Source organism: Canis lupus, chromosome 1, assembly GCF_003254725.2.
Source record: "Canis lupus dingo isolate Sandy chromosome 1, ASM325472v2, whole genome shotgun sequence".
NCBI lineage: Eukaryota > Metazoa > Chordata > Mammalia > Carnivora > Canidae > Canis > Canis lupus.
Window position 1 is genome coordinate 88,110,382 of NC_064243.1, and position 18,198 is coordinate 88,128,579.

Sequence of the window (18,198 nt, forward strand, 5' to 3'; positions counted from 1 at the left end):
TGCACCCCCGGACTGCACGAGCAGCAGCCGCAGCTCAGGAGGTTCCCCAGAGATGCTGGCAGTGTCTCTGCTCAGTTCAGGTGGCCCGAGGACCCCTGAAGCTCCAGCTTGGCTGGCAGAGCATTATAAATTGATGTATTTTATTTCATCCCACAAATGCATATTTTACTTCCTGGTAAAAAACAACAACAACAACAAAAAAAAAACCTTCTGGAATGTCAATGCATAAATTTTTAAAAGTTAAAAATACGACTCCCCTACAAATACAGAATGAACACATAGCAAAGATTTATTAACTCATTATGACAAAGTGAGAATAATAATAAAGCTGCTCCAAAGAGCATTTTGAGGTACCAAGTGTCTACAGACATTTAAAAAGGAATGTTAGAATAAAATGGCCAGGCGAGCGACTCTAAGTGGCCCGTGTCCTTTAAGGCACCACAACCATAATCCTTGGGTTATCTTGTCTACCAAGCGGCAACCATTCGTCTGTCTAGCTGGGGGCAAGAGGGTGGGTAGCTGGATGGTGATCAGAGCTGTCAGAGAAGTAAAGTGTGTTTGAAAAGAGCACCCACATTCATACCAGCTTTCCTCCTCACAGGAGTGGGAGCAACCCAAGCATCTACCAACAGACGAATGAATAATCAAAATAGGAGAGAGGGGGAATATTACGCAGCCTTGAAAAGGAAGCAAATTGTCACAGGCTACAACATGGATGGAGTTTGAAGACGTTATGCTAAGTGACATAAACCAGTCTCGAAAGGACATCTACTGTATGACTTTAATGAGAAAGCTAGAGCAGTCAGATCACAGAGAGAGAAAAAAGAACGCTGGCTGCCAGGGCCGGGGGAGGGGAGAAGAGGGATCCATCATTCAGTGGATCCATGATTTCAGTTTGGGAAGACGGAAAAAGCCCTGGGGATGGATGGTGGACAGGGTTGTACAACAGCGTGAATGTACTTAATGCCACAGGACTTTAAACTGAAAGGTGGTTAAAGCAGTAAAATTTTGTTAGGCATATTTTACCACAGTGTTTCTATTAAAAATAAAGCATGGGATGGGTATGGGAGTTTTTTTTATATGGGATGGCTAGGAAAGGCCTCACTGCGAGGGAATGTGGGAGGTCCCGGCGGATGTGTAAGGGGTGAGCGTCCCAAGCTGAAGGGACAGCACACACAAAGGCCCTGAGGCCAGATCTTGCAGGGAGCGCGGGAGGCAGGGTAGGAGGCCAGCGTGGCTAGCGACGAGCTGGAGATGAACTCCGCCAGGTAGGGTGACGCCGGCAGATGTAGGGTGTTGTTAGCACTCTGGCGCTCCCTGCAAACACACACACACACACACACACACACACACACACACACACACACACACACACACGCCCAGCTCACTGCTCATTCCCTGAAACCACCCCTTTTCAATAGGGAACCAACTTGGCAGGGGCTGGCATCTGGCGCCATCTGGTGGCATCACATGCGAACTAATCCCCGCGACCACCTGCGCTACCACACGGGTGAGCGAGTGAGGAATCTCAGCCACTTCCCAGGCCCTTCTCCAGACCAGGAGTGGGACTTGCTAGAAGCCACACAGTGAGTCGTCACTCCCTGGGAGCTGCTGGGGGAGGGACGGGGGGCCTCGTCTCCCCCCTGGCCAGGCCTGGATTGCCTGGAGACACTGGGGAGCAGAGTGCTGTGACCTTGGCCTTGGGCCACCTGCAGAGTCTTGGCGAGGGCCGAAGAGCACAGCCAGCTGCTGGTTCCCCATGCCTTCTGCTAGGCTGCAGGGCTGAGGGCAGCCCTGCGCCGGGTGGGACGCACAGCCTTGCTGCCGCCTGGAGCTCCTCACCCGGAGCCCACTGCCCGATCTGCTCCTGTGGGTAATCTTAACCAGCCGCCTGACCACATCGCAGCCCTCTTTCTCCTCCAATCCATAGTCTCTGATGAGCAAGGGCCAAATTTTTCTCAGCTTTCTAGTCAGGGCAGCTCATAATTAGAAAAGTCACGGACAGGGATTCAAAGTATAACCAGGTATTATATTGGTTATAGTCTCTCTGTGCCATCCTGGGCAAGTTAATTAACCAACCTGGGCAACTACTTCTCCAGCTGTCACAGGCACAGCTCGTCCCCCTTAAGAGGAAAGACGTGCCCTTGAAGCATCTCACATGTACAACAGAGGCGGTCGTGATGTGCAAAGTCCAGAACTAGTCCTGGAGTGTTAGGGAACTCTTCTCAGAGGAAGGGATGTCTCTGGGGGGTTTTGAAGATAGCGTAGGAGTTTTCCAGGTCCCACAGCAGGGGAAGCATATTCCAGGCCGAGGAATAGGAACCTGAAAAAATATGACGAGAGGATCGAATAGCACTTGGTCCTCCGGAAGCATCGAGTGCTGGCTCTCCACCATGTCCACTTAGCTAAGCCGGAACCTGGTTTTCCAGATTCACTTTCCTGTAAGATTCTACATTCGGGTCGTTCACAAGGGAAGTTTGAGTGACATCTGGACGGCAGACAGAAACATCAGCCAAGACCTGCTGAGGGTCAGTCAGCAGCTGGGCGCTGCTGGGGGCACAGACCATCCAGCAGCTCCTCCATTTCTGAGACCTGGACCAGGTACGTGTGCAGCAGCTCCTCTGACAAGTCACCACGTCACTGAGCTGGGAAGTGCAGGTGACACACTCAGTGCCACTCTGCGTCCACCCCTGCCCGCCCCAGCCCCCGTTCACATCCACTCTCCTTTACAGCAGGCAGCCCCGCAGAGCCAGAGGCGCAGGCCTCCCTGGGCTCCCTCCGCAGCTCCCAAGCCACACGCCGTCCGGTCCCCACAGTGTCTGGGGCACATCACTCGTGGTGACCAAACCCGAACAGACGGAGAAGGAAACATAAGAGTGAAGCAGCTCCGTCTGGGGCGGATTGCAGAACATTCTGGAAGGCCTGCTAAACAGCTTCGACTCTTCCCCTGCAGCCCCCTCCAGCCCCTGGTGCACCCCCACTCCTGGAGTCTGTAGACGAGAGCGTGTCCAGCTCCACGACGAGTTTGCTCTCGGGAAGAGCTGGGGCGCAGACACGCTGCTCCAGCCCCGGGTCCGTGGAGGGCACGGCCGTGAACCTACCCGCCTCCACCCCGGACACACCTGGTCCTCACAGCCATCGGCCAGGGCAAGTGAGGCTCAGAGGCTTAGGTGGAGACGCGGCCCCAGGACACACAGCGGCGAAATAGCAGGGGGTGTCCCAGCCCCGGGACGGGCCCTCCGGCCCCGGCCTCATCACAAGAGGAAACCTGAAGGAACGTGGGTGCCCTCACCCGCCGGGGGGGGCCAACAGGGCGACCACCCCACGACCCCCAAACTCCCTCCCTGCCTCCAGACTGGCTGGAGCTCCTCGCTTGTCAGGAACAGGGTTGCCGAGGAAGCCGTGGGTGCTCCTGACTTCCAGGGTCCCCAACCTCCGTCGGCCCCGGATGCCGCAGGGCTTCAGAGGACATGGGGCGCCCGGCTCCCGGCGGGGGCGGGGTGGGGGCCCCCCAGGCCGGGCCTGCCGCAGCCAGCTCGCCTTCACCCTCCAGAACCCGCGGCCCGAGTTTCGGACTTTTGTCGTTACACAGGGTCATGGGTAAAATGAACGGCCTCACTCCCATACAAAGGTGACCGGTAACCGAGCCTCGGCCACCACCTCGCTGCGTCCACCCGGCCGCGCCCGCGCCCCGAGGACCCGCAGCTCCCCGTCCCCGCGGTGGCCCCGGGGACCTGGCGCTGCCAGCCTGCCCCCTGCCCGCGCCGTGGCGGGACCACCGACACCCCGGACCAGAGCAAACGTGACTCCTCGTCCCGTCAATTATCTGCAAGTGGCGGAGCAAACGTGACTCTAAATTAAACCGAAACGTTTCGGGGCTGCAGCCACTGCCCAGCGCCTCGCAGGGAAACCGAGGAAAGCGCCTCGCCACAGCCAACCAGCCGGCGGCCGATCTGGCCAAGAAGTCACTCTCCTCTTCCGCCAACAAGGCCGCTGCGACACACACTCTGGTCATTTCGCTTTTGTCTTGACATGGAAACGGCAGCCGAACTGAAGCCAGCGCTGCACTGCGGGCCCGGAGGTGAGGGCCGCCCGCCCACTGCGCAGTGGCCGTACCTGCCTCGGCCCGACCCGCTCTGGGTGCCCAGTCGGGAGCCCTGGCGAGGGGAGCTGGCAGGAAACCGAGCCCCGCTGCGGCTGCAGGGGCGGCCCTGCGTGGGGGGGTCCGTGGGAGCAAGCCATTTATTATCTGCACATCGTGGGCTACGCATCCCTCATGCAAGTTAATTTATACTGTACTTGTGGGGTGTGGAGGGGGTTCATTCTTCCCCCCGAGAGCTGGTGGTTGACCCCTGCCCAGCGTCACTGCTCTGGGCCAGTTCTTCAGGCGGCTTGGGCCGTCCCCAGGCTCACTTGTGGGGAGCCGGCCTGCAAATCTTTATTTAAAAAATTAAGAGTGTTCTCGTGGCCCATTTGGGAGCAGACACGTCAAAGTGTCAACGAGTCTTGTGGGGTATGTGTCGTGGCACAGGGGGCTCTGGTGAGGGGAGGGATGCATCTGGGCAACAGCTGAGGGTCCCTCCGGCGCTGGCCCGGGGGGCTGGGGGCTCAGATCAGGCTCCCGCGGCTCCCCGAGGCCTGCAACCCCAGGACAGACGCGGTTCACGGTCAACAAGGCCCATCTTTCTATCCCACCGCCCTGCCCGACGTGGCCCCCGGAAGCCCCCCACAGCCCGCATCTCCTAGTGACTTTCCGAGGCAAGGCCCTCCCCACTCACCAGGGCTGGGGGGCACCAGCCAGGCCCACTGGCCGTCCCCCTGGGACTGACGTTCTGCGGGCACGTTGGACAGTTCGTCACAGGGCGGGGGTCACCTGTGTTTTACTGAGAAGCAAACTGCCCCCAGGCGTCAGCAGTTTGCCCAAAGTACCAGAAGCGTGACTGTCCCCGTGGTCCCGCCTGGCGCTTGCCCCGCAGACGCAGCGCCTTCCCTCGGCCCCAGAGGAGCAGCGTGGCCGCAGGCACCCAGGTACCTGGAACGCCAAACAGGATGCTCGTCACAAGATGTCACCTGCGGGGGTCGGGGGGGGGGGGGTGCAGCCACCTGGGAGTGGGGCCCAGGAGCAGGATGCGAGGGGCGCCGTTGGCCTTGGCCGGGAAAGGTCAGCTGCACGCAGGGCCCACAGGAGTGGGCCATCTGTCCTGCGTCTCACTTTTCCGGGAAGAAGGACCCTAGGGACTGCCCCAGTGCCCCCCGCCCGAGCTGCTGGCTCCAGCCTGCGGGGGAGGGGGTGCGGAGACCGAGGGTGCCCAGGCCGCCCTCTGCCGCGGGCCCCGGCTCCCCACCGGACTCCCCTCCCGCACCCAGGCGTTCGGGAAGCGGCTTCATCTCCTGGTTGTCCTCACCTGGAAAGTGGAGGCGCCGACGCTAGCTGAGCTTGGGGGGGGGGGGGGTGCTCCGAAGAGGGAGAGAAAGCAGCCGAAGTGCTCAGCTCAGCTCCTGGCCGCCGAAGCTTCCGTGGGGGACAGGCCGCGGCCGTTGTCTCAGCAACGGACACTGACTGAGGGGGCCCCGAGTGACACCCTGAGGCCCTGCCTCAAGGGGACCGTGTGTCTCCGCGGGGCCTCCCCAGCCTGACGGGTGCGCCCACGTGTGATGTTGTGCAGCCACCTGCTGGGCGGGATGGGAACCGAGCGACTCCGCCTTAAAGGCCTTAAAACTGGTTTCTGCTCTTCCAGGGAAATGCGTCTGAGCGCTTGGCCCGGGGTAGGGTCACTCCCCACGGATTGTTCAGGGCCTCTGTTACGCAGATTTTTTTTTAAGATTTTGTTTATTTATTTGACACAGAGAGAGAAAGAGAGCACAAGCAGGGGGAGCGGCAGGCAGAGGGAGAGGGAGAAGCACGCTTCCCACGGAGACGGGACTCGATCCCAGGACCCCAGGATCATGACCTGAGCCGAAGGCAGACGCCTCACCGACGGAGCCCCCAAATTTCTCTTTAGTAAAAAAGAAAATAGCCCGTTGATGTTACCTTGGCTTACGTATAGTAGGTGAGGGAGGGTCGGGGGAGACCAAACCCTTCCCATTCTGAGGCTTGGCTCAAGTGACTTTCAGAAAAAGGTGGACTAGGTGGAGAAAAGGTATTGAGTTGGGGCCTGGAGGTGAAAGAGGATCTCCACTGATGCCACCCCAATTCCAGAACCTTCCATCCTGTGTAGAAGCGCTCACTGGCCTGGATTCCAGGGGTCCCCACCAATCTGGCCAGGAGGTGGTATGTCTCGGGGACTCCACAGCTCTGTTCCACAGCTCTGGATGCCCAGGGAGCCCCAAGAGCAGCTCACCCCAGCGAGGTGGTGACATCAGCCCAAGGGCAGCTTCTCAGTGGATGCTGGATCCTGACGCCTGAACCTCCACGGCCAGTGCCTGCAGTTCCCCAACCAGAAGGAGCGGCCAGGGCACGGCACTGGAGCAGGCGCTCCGTGGACGATACTTCCACGCACCCTCGGTCCACAGAGCACCGGTGACCCCATCCATCCTCCCCTTTCTCAGAGTCCCTGCTTCTGGAACCCACTGCCACCCCAATCTCCAAGCCACGAAGAGGGACATTGTTCCTAAAAACAAAGAAACCAACCAACAAATACATCACGTGGAAATGGAGACGTTAAATGAACCAAGAGAATTTACCATTGTCAGAGGTCCAGCCATCCGGTGCCTCTGACTACACAATGGCAAATCTGATGATCTTTGTAGAGTAAGTGGAACTTCTGGGTTCTTTATTTAGATTACGGTGATTCAGTCAGCAAGCATTCACTTAGTATTAATCCTGTGCCAGGGGCCGGGGAGGCCACAGTGAACAAAACAAAACCTCTGCCCTCCTGCAATTTATAGTCCAATGGAAGAGACAAAAACCAAACAACTTACATAAGTAAAAATACATAGTTACACTAAGTTAGGATGTGTGCTAGGGATAAATATTAAGCAATGAAAGGATGGGAGTGCCAGAGGATTGCAGTTTTGGGGAGCATGGCCAGAAAAGGCCTCACGGAGAAGGAAACATGTGAGTGGGCAAAACACAGAGATTTCAAAAAGCATTCCAAGCAAGGAGATGGCAGGTGCAAAGGCCCTGGGGCATGTTCAGAAACAATGAGGCAGCCGGAGGAGAGGGTGGGAGGAAGGGAGAGGGTAAGACCACCAAGTCAGAGGTAATCCTAGGGTAGGTACATGGGGGTGCTGTAAGGTACTCAAAGGATTCTGGCTTTTATTCTGAGCCAGGTGGCAGCCATCGAAAGGTTTTGAGCAGAGGAGGAAACTGATCCGATTTATGTTTTAATAGGATTGCTCTGGCTGCTGCCAAGGAGAAGCGAGCAAGGAAGCAATACACATCTTTGACTCTTGCCTCTCTCTTCCACATCCAGGTAGCCCCAGAGTTTTGACAATCCTGTCTCCAAAGAACTTAGTCCTCCAGATCAGGTTCTCAGGGCTGCCCTTCTCAATCGTGCTAGGCGAGCCTGTATTTAAAATCCATATTTAGGGAGGGTGGCTCAGTGGTTGAGTGTCTGCCTTCGGCTCAGGGTGTGATCCCACGGTCCTGGGATCGAGTCCCACATCAGGCTCCCTGCAGGGAGCCTGCTTCTCCCTCTGCCTCGGTGTCTCTCATGAATAAATAAATAAAATCTTTAAAAAATTAAATAAATTTTAAAAATCCATGTTTAATCTTTATACGTAAGCCATTTTTCTGATTACAAAAGGGTTGCATATTCCTGTGAGGTTTTTCAAAAAAATTTAGAAAAGTAGGAAAAGGGAAAGGGCAATCACAGATATTCTCAGTGCCTAGAGAGAATCATGAACATTTTGCTGCGTTTCCGCCCATTGTGCATTGTGTGCTGCGCTATAGTTCCTAGATCCTTTTTGTTTCTGTTTTACTTGACATTATATTGTAAACTCCTCCTCGTGTCATTCAGAATGCCTTTGAAGACATTCTTTACTGGCTACACATTGTTCTATCACACACACCACCTGAAAACCTTTTAACATAAAATTTAACTCCTCTGTTTGCTGGGCATGAGGCTTCTTTCAACTTTTCCTCGCTGTTTTTCTATTGTACTGCGATCATTAATTTTTGTTTTATTTTTTAAGATTTATTTACTTATTCATGAGAGAGAGGCAGAAACACAGGCAGAGGAGAAGCAGGCTCCCCATGGGGAGCCCGATGTGGGACTCGATCCCCGGACCGGGAATCACGACCTGAGCCAAAGGCAGACACTCAACCCTGAGCCACCCAGGCGTCCCATTATCTTTATTATTAACTCCTACCCTGATAGTATTAGCAAAAACATCTCAACGGGGTGGGGGGATCCGCATTTTCAGTTTTTTTCCACTGCAACCCATGCTGGATGGGGCCTGTGGGCTCTTTCCGGGGCTTTTTCCATCAAATCCAACCACCCAGCCTGGCATTGCAGGGTCTCTACAAGCCTGCTTCTAACTCTCATCCTGCCTCATCTCCTGCAGCTCCTCCCTGCTTCTGGAACCAACGGCCTTCAAAACACAGCCTCCCCCCCGCCCCGCAGCAGGACTTCGTCGTCTGCCTGTAACGCCGGCCACCCCATTCCTGCCCATGCAGATCCCGCACGGTCCTCCGCGGCCCTACCCCGCATGACTGGCTCACTGCCCTGTGAGGCCTCCAGTACTTGTCACCCATGTTGCCCGGCAGGCCGTGCCATGTGGGCGGGAACTGCGTCCGGCTTGCTCACTTGTCTACCCAGCATGCCCAGCATGGGGCCTGGCACACGGTATACAGCACACAGTGTGCTCAGAGTGGTCACCAGTTGGCTCCGTTGTGTTCAGTCAGCGACACCGCCTCTTGAGCTGCATCTGAATCTGACCGTGTCTCAGGACTTCTCCTGCGTCCTCCTTAGAACAAGCCACCACCGTTTCCACTCTGTGGGTAACTACAGCAGCCTCCTGCCCTCTGTTCTCTCTTCTCTCTTCCTCCTCCACCACCCAGCAGCCAGAATATTTCAGGAACACATGCCAAGACCACTCTGGCCCCAGGGCCTTTGCCCTTGCTGTGTCCTCTCCTAGTGGCCACGTGGCTCATCTCCTCTCAGTCAGGTCTCTGTTGAAATGTCACCTCAGCAGAGAGGATTTCTCTAAGCACATCTGATACAATGCAGCATGGCCTCGTCTGTTCATTCTGCTTGGAGCAGCAACACCTGTCACCTCCTGTCCTTTCATTGTGCTTTATTTCTCTTCATAGTTCTTATTACTGTTGCTGTTATTTTAGTCATTTCTTTATTATCTGGCTCCTCACACTCAAATATAAGCCCCAGTAGCACAAGGATGGCATGTGTTTGGTCACTGCTCCATCCCAGGTCCCGGAGCTGCACCCAATATCTAGTTGTCATTGGTTAGTATTTGCTGAGTGAGTGAATGATGCATCAATGAAGGTGAGCTTTTCTCTCTATCCCACAGGATGAGGAGAGGCTTAGATCTCCAGGGAGAGCAAGGAGTGGATTCTGGAGGAGGATCTCAGTCTAAGCAAAAACCCCAGGGGGGCCCTGGGTGGCTCAGTGGTTGAGCTTCTGCCTATGGCTCAGGTCATGATCCCAGGGTCCTGGGATTGAGGCCTGCATCGGGCTCCCAACAGGGAGCCTGCTTGTCCCTCTGCCGGTGACTCTGCTTCTGTGTGTCTCTCATGAATAAATATAATATTTAAAGAAAAAATAACCCTGGGAGAAGTCCCGTGGCAGAGCTAAAGTCTGAAGGCTTCCTATACACACAACAGTACTGTGGTGGTTTTAAAAACACATCCACATATTTTGGGGTACGCCTCCCTTCAATAGGTGCAGCTTACTTCCCCTCCTGAGGGTGCAGGCTGGACTTACTGGCTTCTAACAAACGGAAGTGGTGGAATGGCACCTCCAAGGTATGATAGAAGAAGCCTGTGGCTTCCCTCTGAGGGGTCTCTGTGTAGTTTTTCTCCATCTCTCAGATCACACTCTATGGGGGAAGCTGGCTGCCATGCCGTGAGCATCCCCATGGATGGGTCTACACAGTAAGCAACTAAAGTCTCCAGGTGATAGCCAATGATGAATAGAAGCCTGTCCACAGCCACGTGAGTGGGCCTGGAAGCAGATCCTGCGGTCCTGGATGAGTCTGCCGCTCTAGCTGACTGTTTGACAGCAACCTCATGACCAACCCAAAGCCGGAACCATCCAGCCAAGCTGCTCCCAGGTTCCTGATGCTCAGTGCCTATGATGTAGTAACTATGTATTGTTTTTTTGTTTTCGTTTTTGTTTTTAAAGATTTATTTATTTATTCATTCAGAGAGAGAGAGAGAGAGAGGCAGAGACACAGGCAGAGGGAGAAGCAAGCCCCATGCAAGAAGCCCGATGCGGGACTTGATCCTCGGTCTCCAGAATCACGCCCTGGGCTGCAGGTGGCGCTAAACTGCTGCGCCACTGGGGCTGCCCTACTACGTATTGTTTGAGGGTCATTTGTTCCACAGCAAGAGATGACTGATACAGTCCGTCAGCGTGCTTTGCTCAGTCCCATGCCATAGGTAATGCTGTATCATTGGTGGCTGTGATACCAGTTCCTAAACTGGCTGCTGTTGGAGCAGGTGGGAAGAGCACATGGCCAGTCCCTTCTGGGCACCAACAATGTGGTTGGTGTGTGTAGTGAGATATAGGCTTCTGGGCTGGACTCGGCGAGATTTAATCTCACCGACTGTGTGATCCGAAGCAAGTATTTTAACATTTCAGAAACTCCTTTTAATCACTTATAAAATGGTAACAGTAAAGCAATCAGGCATGTGGTAAAGATTACAGAGATTAATTCCGCCCACTGCTCAGCACAAGCTCTGCATACTGCTACAGCTCATTCTCTTTGCCGTTCTTTTTTCTTGCTACTCACGTGGCAAGTCTTCCCTGACTACTAACTCATCTCAAAATTCCAACTACAAAAATCATTCATGAATCTCAAGCCTTATTTTTATTTTTTTATTATTTACTTATTCTTTTAGAGAGGGAGGTGGGGGAGGGGCAGAGGAAGAGAGAGAATCTTTTAAAAAAATAAAAAGATTTCATTTATTTATTTGTGAGAGAGAGAATAGAGGGAGAGGGAGAAGCAAACCCCATGGAGCAGGGAGCCCGATGTGAGACTTGATCCCAGGACCCTGGGATCATGACCTGAGCTGAAGGCAGATGCTTATCCCACTGAGCCACTTTGGTGTCCCTCAAGCCTTATTTTTAAACAGGTGGATTTACTGTGATGGTAGTAAAATTCAAGTGTGATGGCCCCTCACTTACATGTACCCCTTTCAAGGCCTTGTACCTAGTTTCATATTCTTAATTTTGTATTCTTTTCCCTTAAGAGAGGTCTCTAATCACAATAAAAATATATCACACTCTATAGAATGCAAGTAAAGTAGTAAATAAGAAAAATCAGGGGTGCCTGGGTGGCTCAGTTGGTGGGCATCTGCCTTCAGCTCCAGTCATGGTCTGAGGATCCTGAGATGGAGCCCCGCATCAGGCTCCCCACTCAGTGGGGAGTCTGCTTCTCCCTCTCCCTCTGTCTCTCCCCTTGCTTGTGCTCTCTCTCTCTCCCAAATAAATCAATAAAAATCTTTAAAAGAAAAATCATTGTACTAAATACATTTCTCAATAAAAATAATAAAATGAATTCAATTTCCAGCTCAAAGCACTTTAAAAAGAACAAAGTAAACCAAAAGAAAGCATAAAAAATAATAAAGATAAAAGCAGAAATGAGAGAATAGAGAAACAATAGACGTAACTAACAAGCAAAATTCTGTTTTTTAAAAAACTTAACAAACTTAACAAATCATTAGCTAACTTGATCAAGATAAATAGGAGAGAACACAAATACCACAAAATAAAAGATGTCAAGAGGGAAATAACTATTGCAACAGAAGGAAAATTTACAAGTGTAAGAGACAACTTCACAAGACTTCTTTGCAAATAAATCTGGAAAAACATGTCAAATGGATGATTTCCAAGGAAAATTAAAATTACCCAAATTGACCACCATTAGAGTTAGAAAATTTTAATGGACCAATTCCATTTAAGAAATGGAGAAATTTATTAAGGAACCAGCCTACACAGAAGCACCAGACTTTCCACAACAAAATCTACCACACCTTCAAAGATCAGATAATTCAATGCTCTTAAAATATTCCACAGCATTGAAAAGAAAGGAAAACTTCTTGTTCTATGACACAGATATAACACTGATAGCTAAACAAGAAGCAATACAGATAAATATATAGACCAGTATCATTCATAAGTATCCCTGTAAAATTTCTAAATGTTAGCAACAATGAGTCTAACATCACATTAAGAAAATAATACATCAAGAATAAGTGGTATTTGTTCAAGAATGCAGTGTTGGGTCACTTTTACAAATCCATTAAAACCATAGTCCACATTAATAAACCTATGGCCAAAAAAATCATGATTATCTCCATAAATGCTGAGGATAATTCAATATCTCTTCACAGAAGAAGAAAAAGAAGAAGAAAAAACACCCAAGAACTTAGAGAACTTGTGGTACTTTCTTAACATGATGGAATCATCCTAAAGCTAATATTTAATAGGAAAGCATTGGAGGCATTTCCTCTAAGATCAGGAACAAAGCAAGGATGTTCACTATCTCCACTACTCTTTGACACTGTACTAGAGATACAGGCCAGTGCAATTAGACAAGGGAAATCAAGTTGAACCATAAGAACAAGTGAAGTGCGAAGGTTTTCTTATGAAGATTACCTGAACTGAGTTAATTTGACAGCTCTTAAAGGGCTCCCAATAAATGTTGGTCATTATTACCATTTTTAAGTGATACATCGGCGTTAATGTTACAGTCACTTAAGAGTTCCTGCGACTTGTTTCCTTTACCTTCTCAGAGTTCCATGCTGTGGCAGTCCAGGGAAAAATAAGCTGTCTGTGATGACAGAAGGCAGAAGACATAAGTCAAGGTCTTGTATTTTGGCATTTTCAGGTTCTGTGATATTCAGCAAATGAACTAACCTCTCTGGATGGTGGGCTCCTCATTTATAAAATAAAGAGGCAAGCCTCTGTCCTTGACACCTCTGATATTGTAGTTTATGATTTATTGTTGAAAACCCACTTGCCTCCACTAAGCAGTGGGAGAAACAGCTCCTGTCAAAAGCAAAAATAATTCCAGCAACTCTCCTTGCTTGGATCCTTTCCTGCCAGATATGTGTCCCCACTCTCACTATGAAATGCTCCCTTAGCTCCTTCTGAATTTATGTTCAGTATCTAAAGACACTGGAAAATCTCCATACACCTGGGACCTACAGCCACTTTTTCAGAGAGAAAAGAACTATGATTCACCCAGAACTTTGGCCCTAGCTCTCTTGTTAGGGCAAAACACAAAAGATCTTGCCGGCTAGTGGAATGAAAGGAAGATTCCTACCAAGACAATGACATGCCTGAGGCCAGGGACACAGTGTGGCAAGAGGCTCTCACTCAGAAAAGGAACCCATCAGATTCTGACAAAGACTCTGTCCTTGGCCAAACTTAAATTGGCTCCTCTGAGTCCTCTTTCTGAGGACTCAGGCTCCAACCTTTCTGACCAGGCTCCAACCTTGGCCTGATCGGTCTTTTTTTTTTTTTTTTTTTTATGATTTATTTATTTATTTATTCATGATAGACAAAGAGAGAGAGGCAGAGACACAGGCAAAAGGAGAAGCAGGCTCCACGCTGGGAGCCTGACGCAGGACTTGATGCCGAGACCCCAGGATCACACCCTGGGCCAAAGGCAGGCACCAAACTGCTGAGCCACCCGGGGATCCTCGTTGGTCTGGTTTTAACAGGAATCCTGCGGGGTCTGTTGAGCCAAAATCCCACCCACCTTCGGGATCTGATCACTCTGGCCTGCCTGCAGAAGAGTCCTATTGAGTTGGTCTAGCAAGCAACTCCCGCCCCTGCCCTTATGTCTCCTCTTGTCATCTTCCAGCCACTGACCCATGTCCCTGCAGTCTACTGCATTTCTTCTTGACATCTTCCCTACCAACCTCATCAGGTATCACAAATACTGTTGACCACCTGATGCCACAAGCCCAGGGCTGCCGAGCATCACCCTGAGGCATCCCCAGCCAGGACTGTTTCACAATCTAGGATGAAGGATCCCTTCAAACCATTCTGATAGATCAGGCCCCAGCACCTTTGGTCTTCCACGTTGCCCAAAAAAGAGAATCCAGCTCGTCCTGCCCCTGGAGGCCGGGGAACAGTTCAGCAGCAGCCAAGAGAAATGTCACTTTGCACTTAGTATTCATCTACTTCTCTGGTCTGACCCCCTCTCCCGCTCAGCAGTCCTTCCTGAGCACCTGGCCGGCTGCCTGTACTCTGTGGCTCAGTCAACACCTGCTGAATAAGCGTGGGGATGAAGGCTCCTGCGGAGAGAGAAAAATGCAGGAAACATGGTGCTCTCTGGCCCCAGACTTGGCTTCCCTTGCCGCAGCTCCACATAAACAAAGATGCCCTTGTCTGAGCCTCTCCCTCACCCCCCCTGCTTTATTCTGCATCCTCCTGTTTGGGTGGTGGGGGTGGGGCGGGATGGAGATGTACTCCTTTGTTCTGTTTCCCCGAAATTGCTGGGTGGAGACCAGAGCTACCTCCTTTCTCTGCCAGTTCTCCCAATCCCTGGGGGACCTGCCAAAGCCCTTCTGTGCCCGGGGCTGCCTCTGCTCTCAAGTACCCTCAGACACACGTGGGTGCAGAGGGAAGGGGTCTGCCTGTCTTCCCAACTCCCAGGCTTCTTTGGTGTCCCCAGGACGGAGCACCCAGAATGGACTCAAGCCCGAAATGACCCCAGGAAACCAGGTCTAGAGTCGGAACGCACACACACACTGCTCAGAGTTGAGGCCAGAGACCTGAGGCCGAGGACCCTTTGTTCCTGGTCCCTGAGGAGAGCAAGCTCTGGAAATGCAGCCTGCTGGTGTGAGATGCTGGGGGCGGGGAGGGGGCAGGCTGTGCCTGGGTGGGGGTGGGCACTGTGAGAAACCCCTGTACTTTCTGTCCAAGTTTGCTGTAAACCTCAAACTGCTCTAAAAAATAAAGCTTTTTTAATACAAGGGGTTGGGGTTGCATTTTGTATGTCTTCTTTTTTTTTAAGGGAAATTTTTAAAAAAGATTTTATTTATTAGAGACAGAGAGAGAGAGAAAGAGAGAGGCAGAGACACAGGCAGAGGGACAAGCAGGCTTCATGCAGGAAGCCCGATGTGGGACTGGATCCCGAGTCTCCAGGATCATGCCCTGGGCTGAAGGCAGTGCTAAACCGCTGAGCCACCTGGGCTGCCCAGTATGTCTTTTTTTTTTTTTATTACTATTATTTCATTTTCCTGGTAATCAGTGCTATGGACTGAATGCTTATGTCCCGCAAAAATCCATATGTCGAGGAGACGCTAGGGTGGCTCAGTGGTTGAGCATCTGCTTTTGGCTCCAGGTTATGATCCCAGGGTCCTGGGATTGAGTCCCCGCAGGGAGCCTGCTTCTCCCTCTGCCTGTGTCTCTGCCTCTCTCTCTTTCTCTCTGTCTCTCATGAATAAATTAAAATATTTAAAAAAAAAATTCATCTGTTGCAGCCCTAAGCCCCAGGGGGAGGGTCTCTGGAGGTGGATCCTTTGGCAGATAATTGAGCTTTTGTGAGGTCATGAAGGTGGAGCCCCCATGATTGAATCAGTGTCCCTAGAAGGGGACGAGAGCAGAGTCTCTCTCTGTCCCCAGTGAAACACAGCAAGAAGGCACCATGGGCAAGCCAGGAAGGTGGATGTTCTCACCAGACACAGACTGTGCCGCCACCTTGATCCTGGACTTTTCCAGGCTCCCAGAACTGTGAGAAATTAAGTTTCTGGTGCTCGAGCCCACCCAATCTGTGGTATGATGGTATAACTGTCCTAAGTCGACTAACACCATTTTCCATCAATTTATCCTAATTTACCAAAGCTTCGGTCCATGACAGGTTGGAGGGTCCATGACAGGTTGGATGGAGAGTCCTTCATCCCAGGTAGTGTGGGAAGCTCTGACCTGTACCATCAGCCCGGGTCCAGGAGCCGGAGTGCTGGGCTCCTGCTGCTGCTCCACTCTTGGCTCTGGGTCCCGGCTTCATCGTATGCAAAGTGAGGGTGTGCAGTGATTGGACCCAGCCAATGTGGCTGTTCAGCACATGTTTGCTTCTTTTTGTGAATACAAGGGGCTATGGACACCTCTCTCCCCAGTCTCACCATTGGGCAGGGTGTCCCAAGGAAAGCAGGTCTTTGAAGAAATTCTGGCAGCCAGACACCAACACTCACTGACATGTCTGCACAAAACAGTCTGCAAGCCTGGAAGAGTCCCACATGGTCCTCAGACACTCGGACACACAGCTCGTGTGAAAGGGTGAGGCAGACATGACACCATTACGAAGGAGCAGCCCGTGTCCTGATCCATCCCTTGACAATCTCAGCTTCCTCCTCCCCGCTGAGGCAGAGGCAATGGTGATGGTACTGCCCAGCCACAGACCTTGAACTTCCCCAGTGAAAACTTCTTTCAAAAACCCCTAATTAATCAGCCCTCTGGTGTAATTTTGATAACCACATTTGAGATGCTTTGTCAATGGGATGACTGGGTGACAGGCACTGAGGGGGACACTTGATGGGATGCGCACTGGGTGCTATACTATATGTTGGCAAAAAAAAAAATATATATATATATATATATAAATTATATATATAAAATATATATAAAATTTTTAAAAATGAGATGCTTTGTCACTACCTCTGGACTGTGATTCTGAAGGGACTCCCAAATGCAAATGGGCTGCCCTCCCTGCATATACTCAGGGAGGGCATACTCATACTACTCATACTCATACTCATACTCATACTTATGTATGAATATGTATATCACATGAAAATGCTTAAGTATTTCAAAGTATACCCAAACTAACAGGGAGATGAATTGTATAACCTCTAATTCCCTCCCAGGGCAAAAACAACAACAACAGCAACAACAATATAATATATATATATTATATTAATATTATAAATATATATAAATATAATAAATATAGTTATAAATGTATGTATATAGAATTTCTATTATAATTATATTGCTTTTTTTTTTTACTTTAATATTCCTATAGTCTGAGAAGAAAGATGGAAGTCAGTTTTCTAACTTCATCAATACCTTCAGATCTTGGAAATACACGGGACATTCCCAGGTGGCAAGATCAAGTCTTCAAAGCAGAGACAGGTCCCCACATTTTTTTTAATAATAAATTTATTTTTTATTGGTGTTCAATTTGCCAACATACAGAATAACAGAAAGCCCAGGTTATAGGAGCCACACCTGGAGACCACAGGCTGGGGGGGAGGGGCAGGAGGAGGGCACCTAGGTGGGGCTATTTGCTATCTGAGAGCCTGTGTTAGGCAGGGGCTAGTAGCACAGTGGAGCCCCCACCGCCCCCTCAAAGCAGCCCGGGCCGGGGAGCAGCTACGATGCTCACAGCTAGGGCTTCTGGAGCAATCAAGAGATGGCTCAATTGCACAGAGAAGTCAGTGCCTGTGGGTGGGTGGATGAGAACAGAGCAAGTGCCATGGGGAAGCCCCCACCAACCCCCTCCACTGACAACAGCCCCCCAAAAGCCAATCAGCCCCCCCAGCTCTCCCTGGCTTCCAGCTCTGCCTCCACAGCCATGTCTTACCTCCAGCCCCCCCCACCCAACGCCTCCAAACTGTCTTTCCCTCCTCGGTCACTCGGTCCCCAGGCCCCTCCACACTTCCCACCGTGGCCTGGCCTGTTGGCTTGCAGCGCCCAGGGCAGTCTGGGCTCCCATTAGCCATGGGAGAAGCCTTACCCAGCACCTCATCAGAGAAACAGGAAACGCCCAAGTGCTGCTTACCTGGGAGGCGGAGACCTGCAGAGTGGCTTCTGGAGATGGGCTGCTTGGGTGCACCTGGCATCTCTACAGCACTGAACGTTGGAGCCACCTTGGGCCAGGGACTCAGCCTCCTCTTCCTCGTCTGTAAAATGGGCACAGTAAGAGCGTTCACCTCTTAGGCTGCTGGGCGGTGACCTGAGAGTGTGGGAAGCCACTAACACAGTACCTAGAACACAGGGGGTGCCCAGCAGAGGCCGGCACTCCCTCATGTCACAGCCTCGCACCCCAACCTATTCTCCA

General features: G+C 51.4%; 1 protein-coding gene and 1 long non-coding RNA gene across 3 annotated transcripts; one reads left to right on the forward strand and one right to left on the reverse strand.

Annotated features, from left to right (window-relative positions):
• Window positions 1-271: 271 nt before the first annotated feature.
• Window positions 272-5,265, reverse strand: LOC125752221 (uncharacterized). The gene is made up of 2 exons (XR_007401191.1): window positions 4,779-5,265; window positions 272-2,323 (listed from the first exon to the last, which is right to left on the reverse strand). It is a non-coding gene; the product is annotated as an uncharacterized LOC125752221 (long non-coding RNA).
• Window positions 5,266-5,479: 214 nt separating this feature from the next.
• LOC112644747 (uncharacterized) lies at window positions 5,480-17,312 on the forward strand. 2 transcript variants are annotated; one of them, XR_007401196.1, is made up of 4 exons: window positions 5,480-6,751; window positions 7,334-7,415; window positions 8,509-16,415; window positions 17,161-17,312. XR_007401196.1 is itself a non-coding variant. In XM_049092208.1 (2 exons), exon 1 carries the CDS (start codon window positions 8,062-8,064, stop codon window positions 9,079-9,081), a length of 1,020 nt encoding a protein of 339 aa, XP_048948165.1. In that variant the 5' UTR covers window positions 7,760-8,061; the 3' UTR covers window positions 9,082-16,415; window positions 17,161-17,312. The 2 variants fall into 2 exon arrangements, 1 of the variants encoding a protein (XP_048948165.1); XM_049092208.1 differs by lacking the exons at window positions 5,480-6,751; window positions 7,334-7,415 and having other exon boundaries at window positions 7,760-16,415.
• Window positions 17,313-18,198: the final 886 nt, after the last annotated feature.

Excerpts from the sequence above, each read along its gene's own strand:
- LOC112644747 (XM_049092208.1), top strand. The coding sequence starts at position 8,062 with ATGAGGCTTCTTTCAACTTTTCCTCGCTGTTTTTCTATTGTACTGCGA.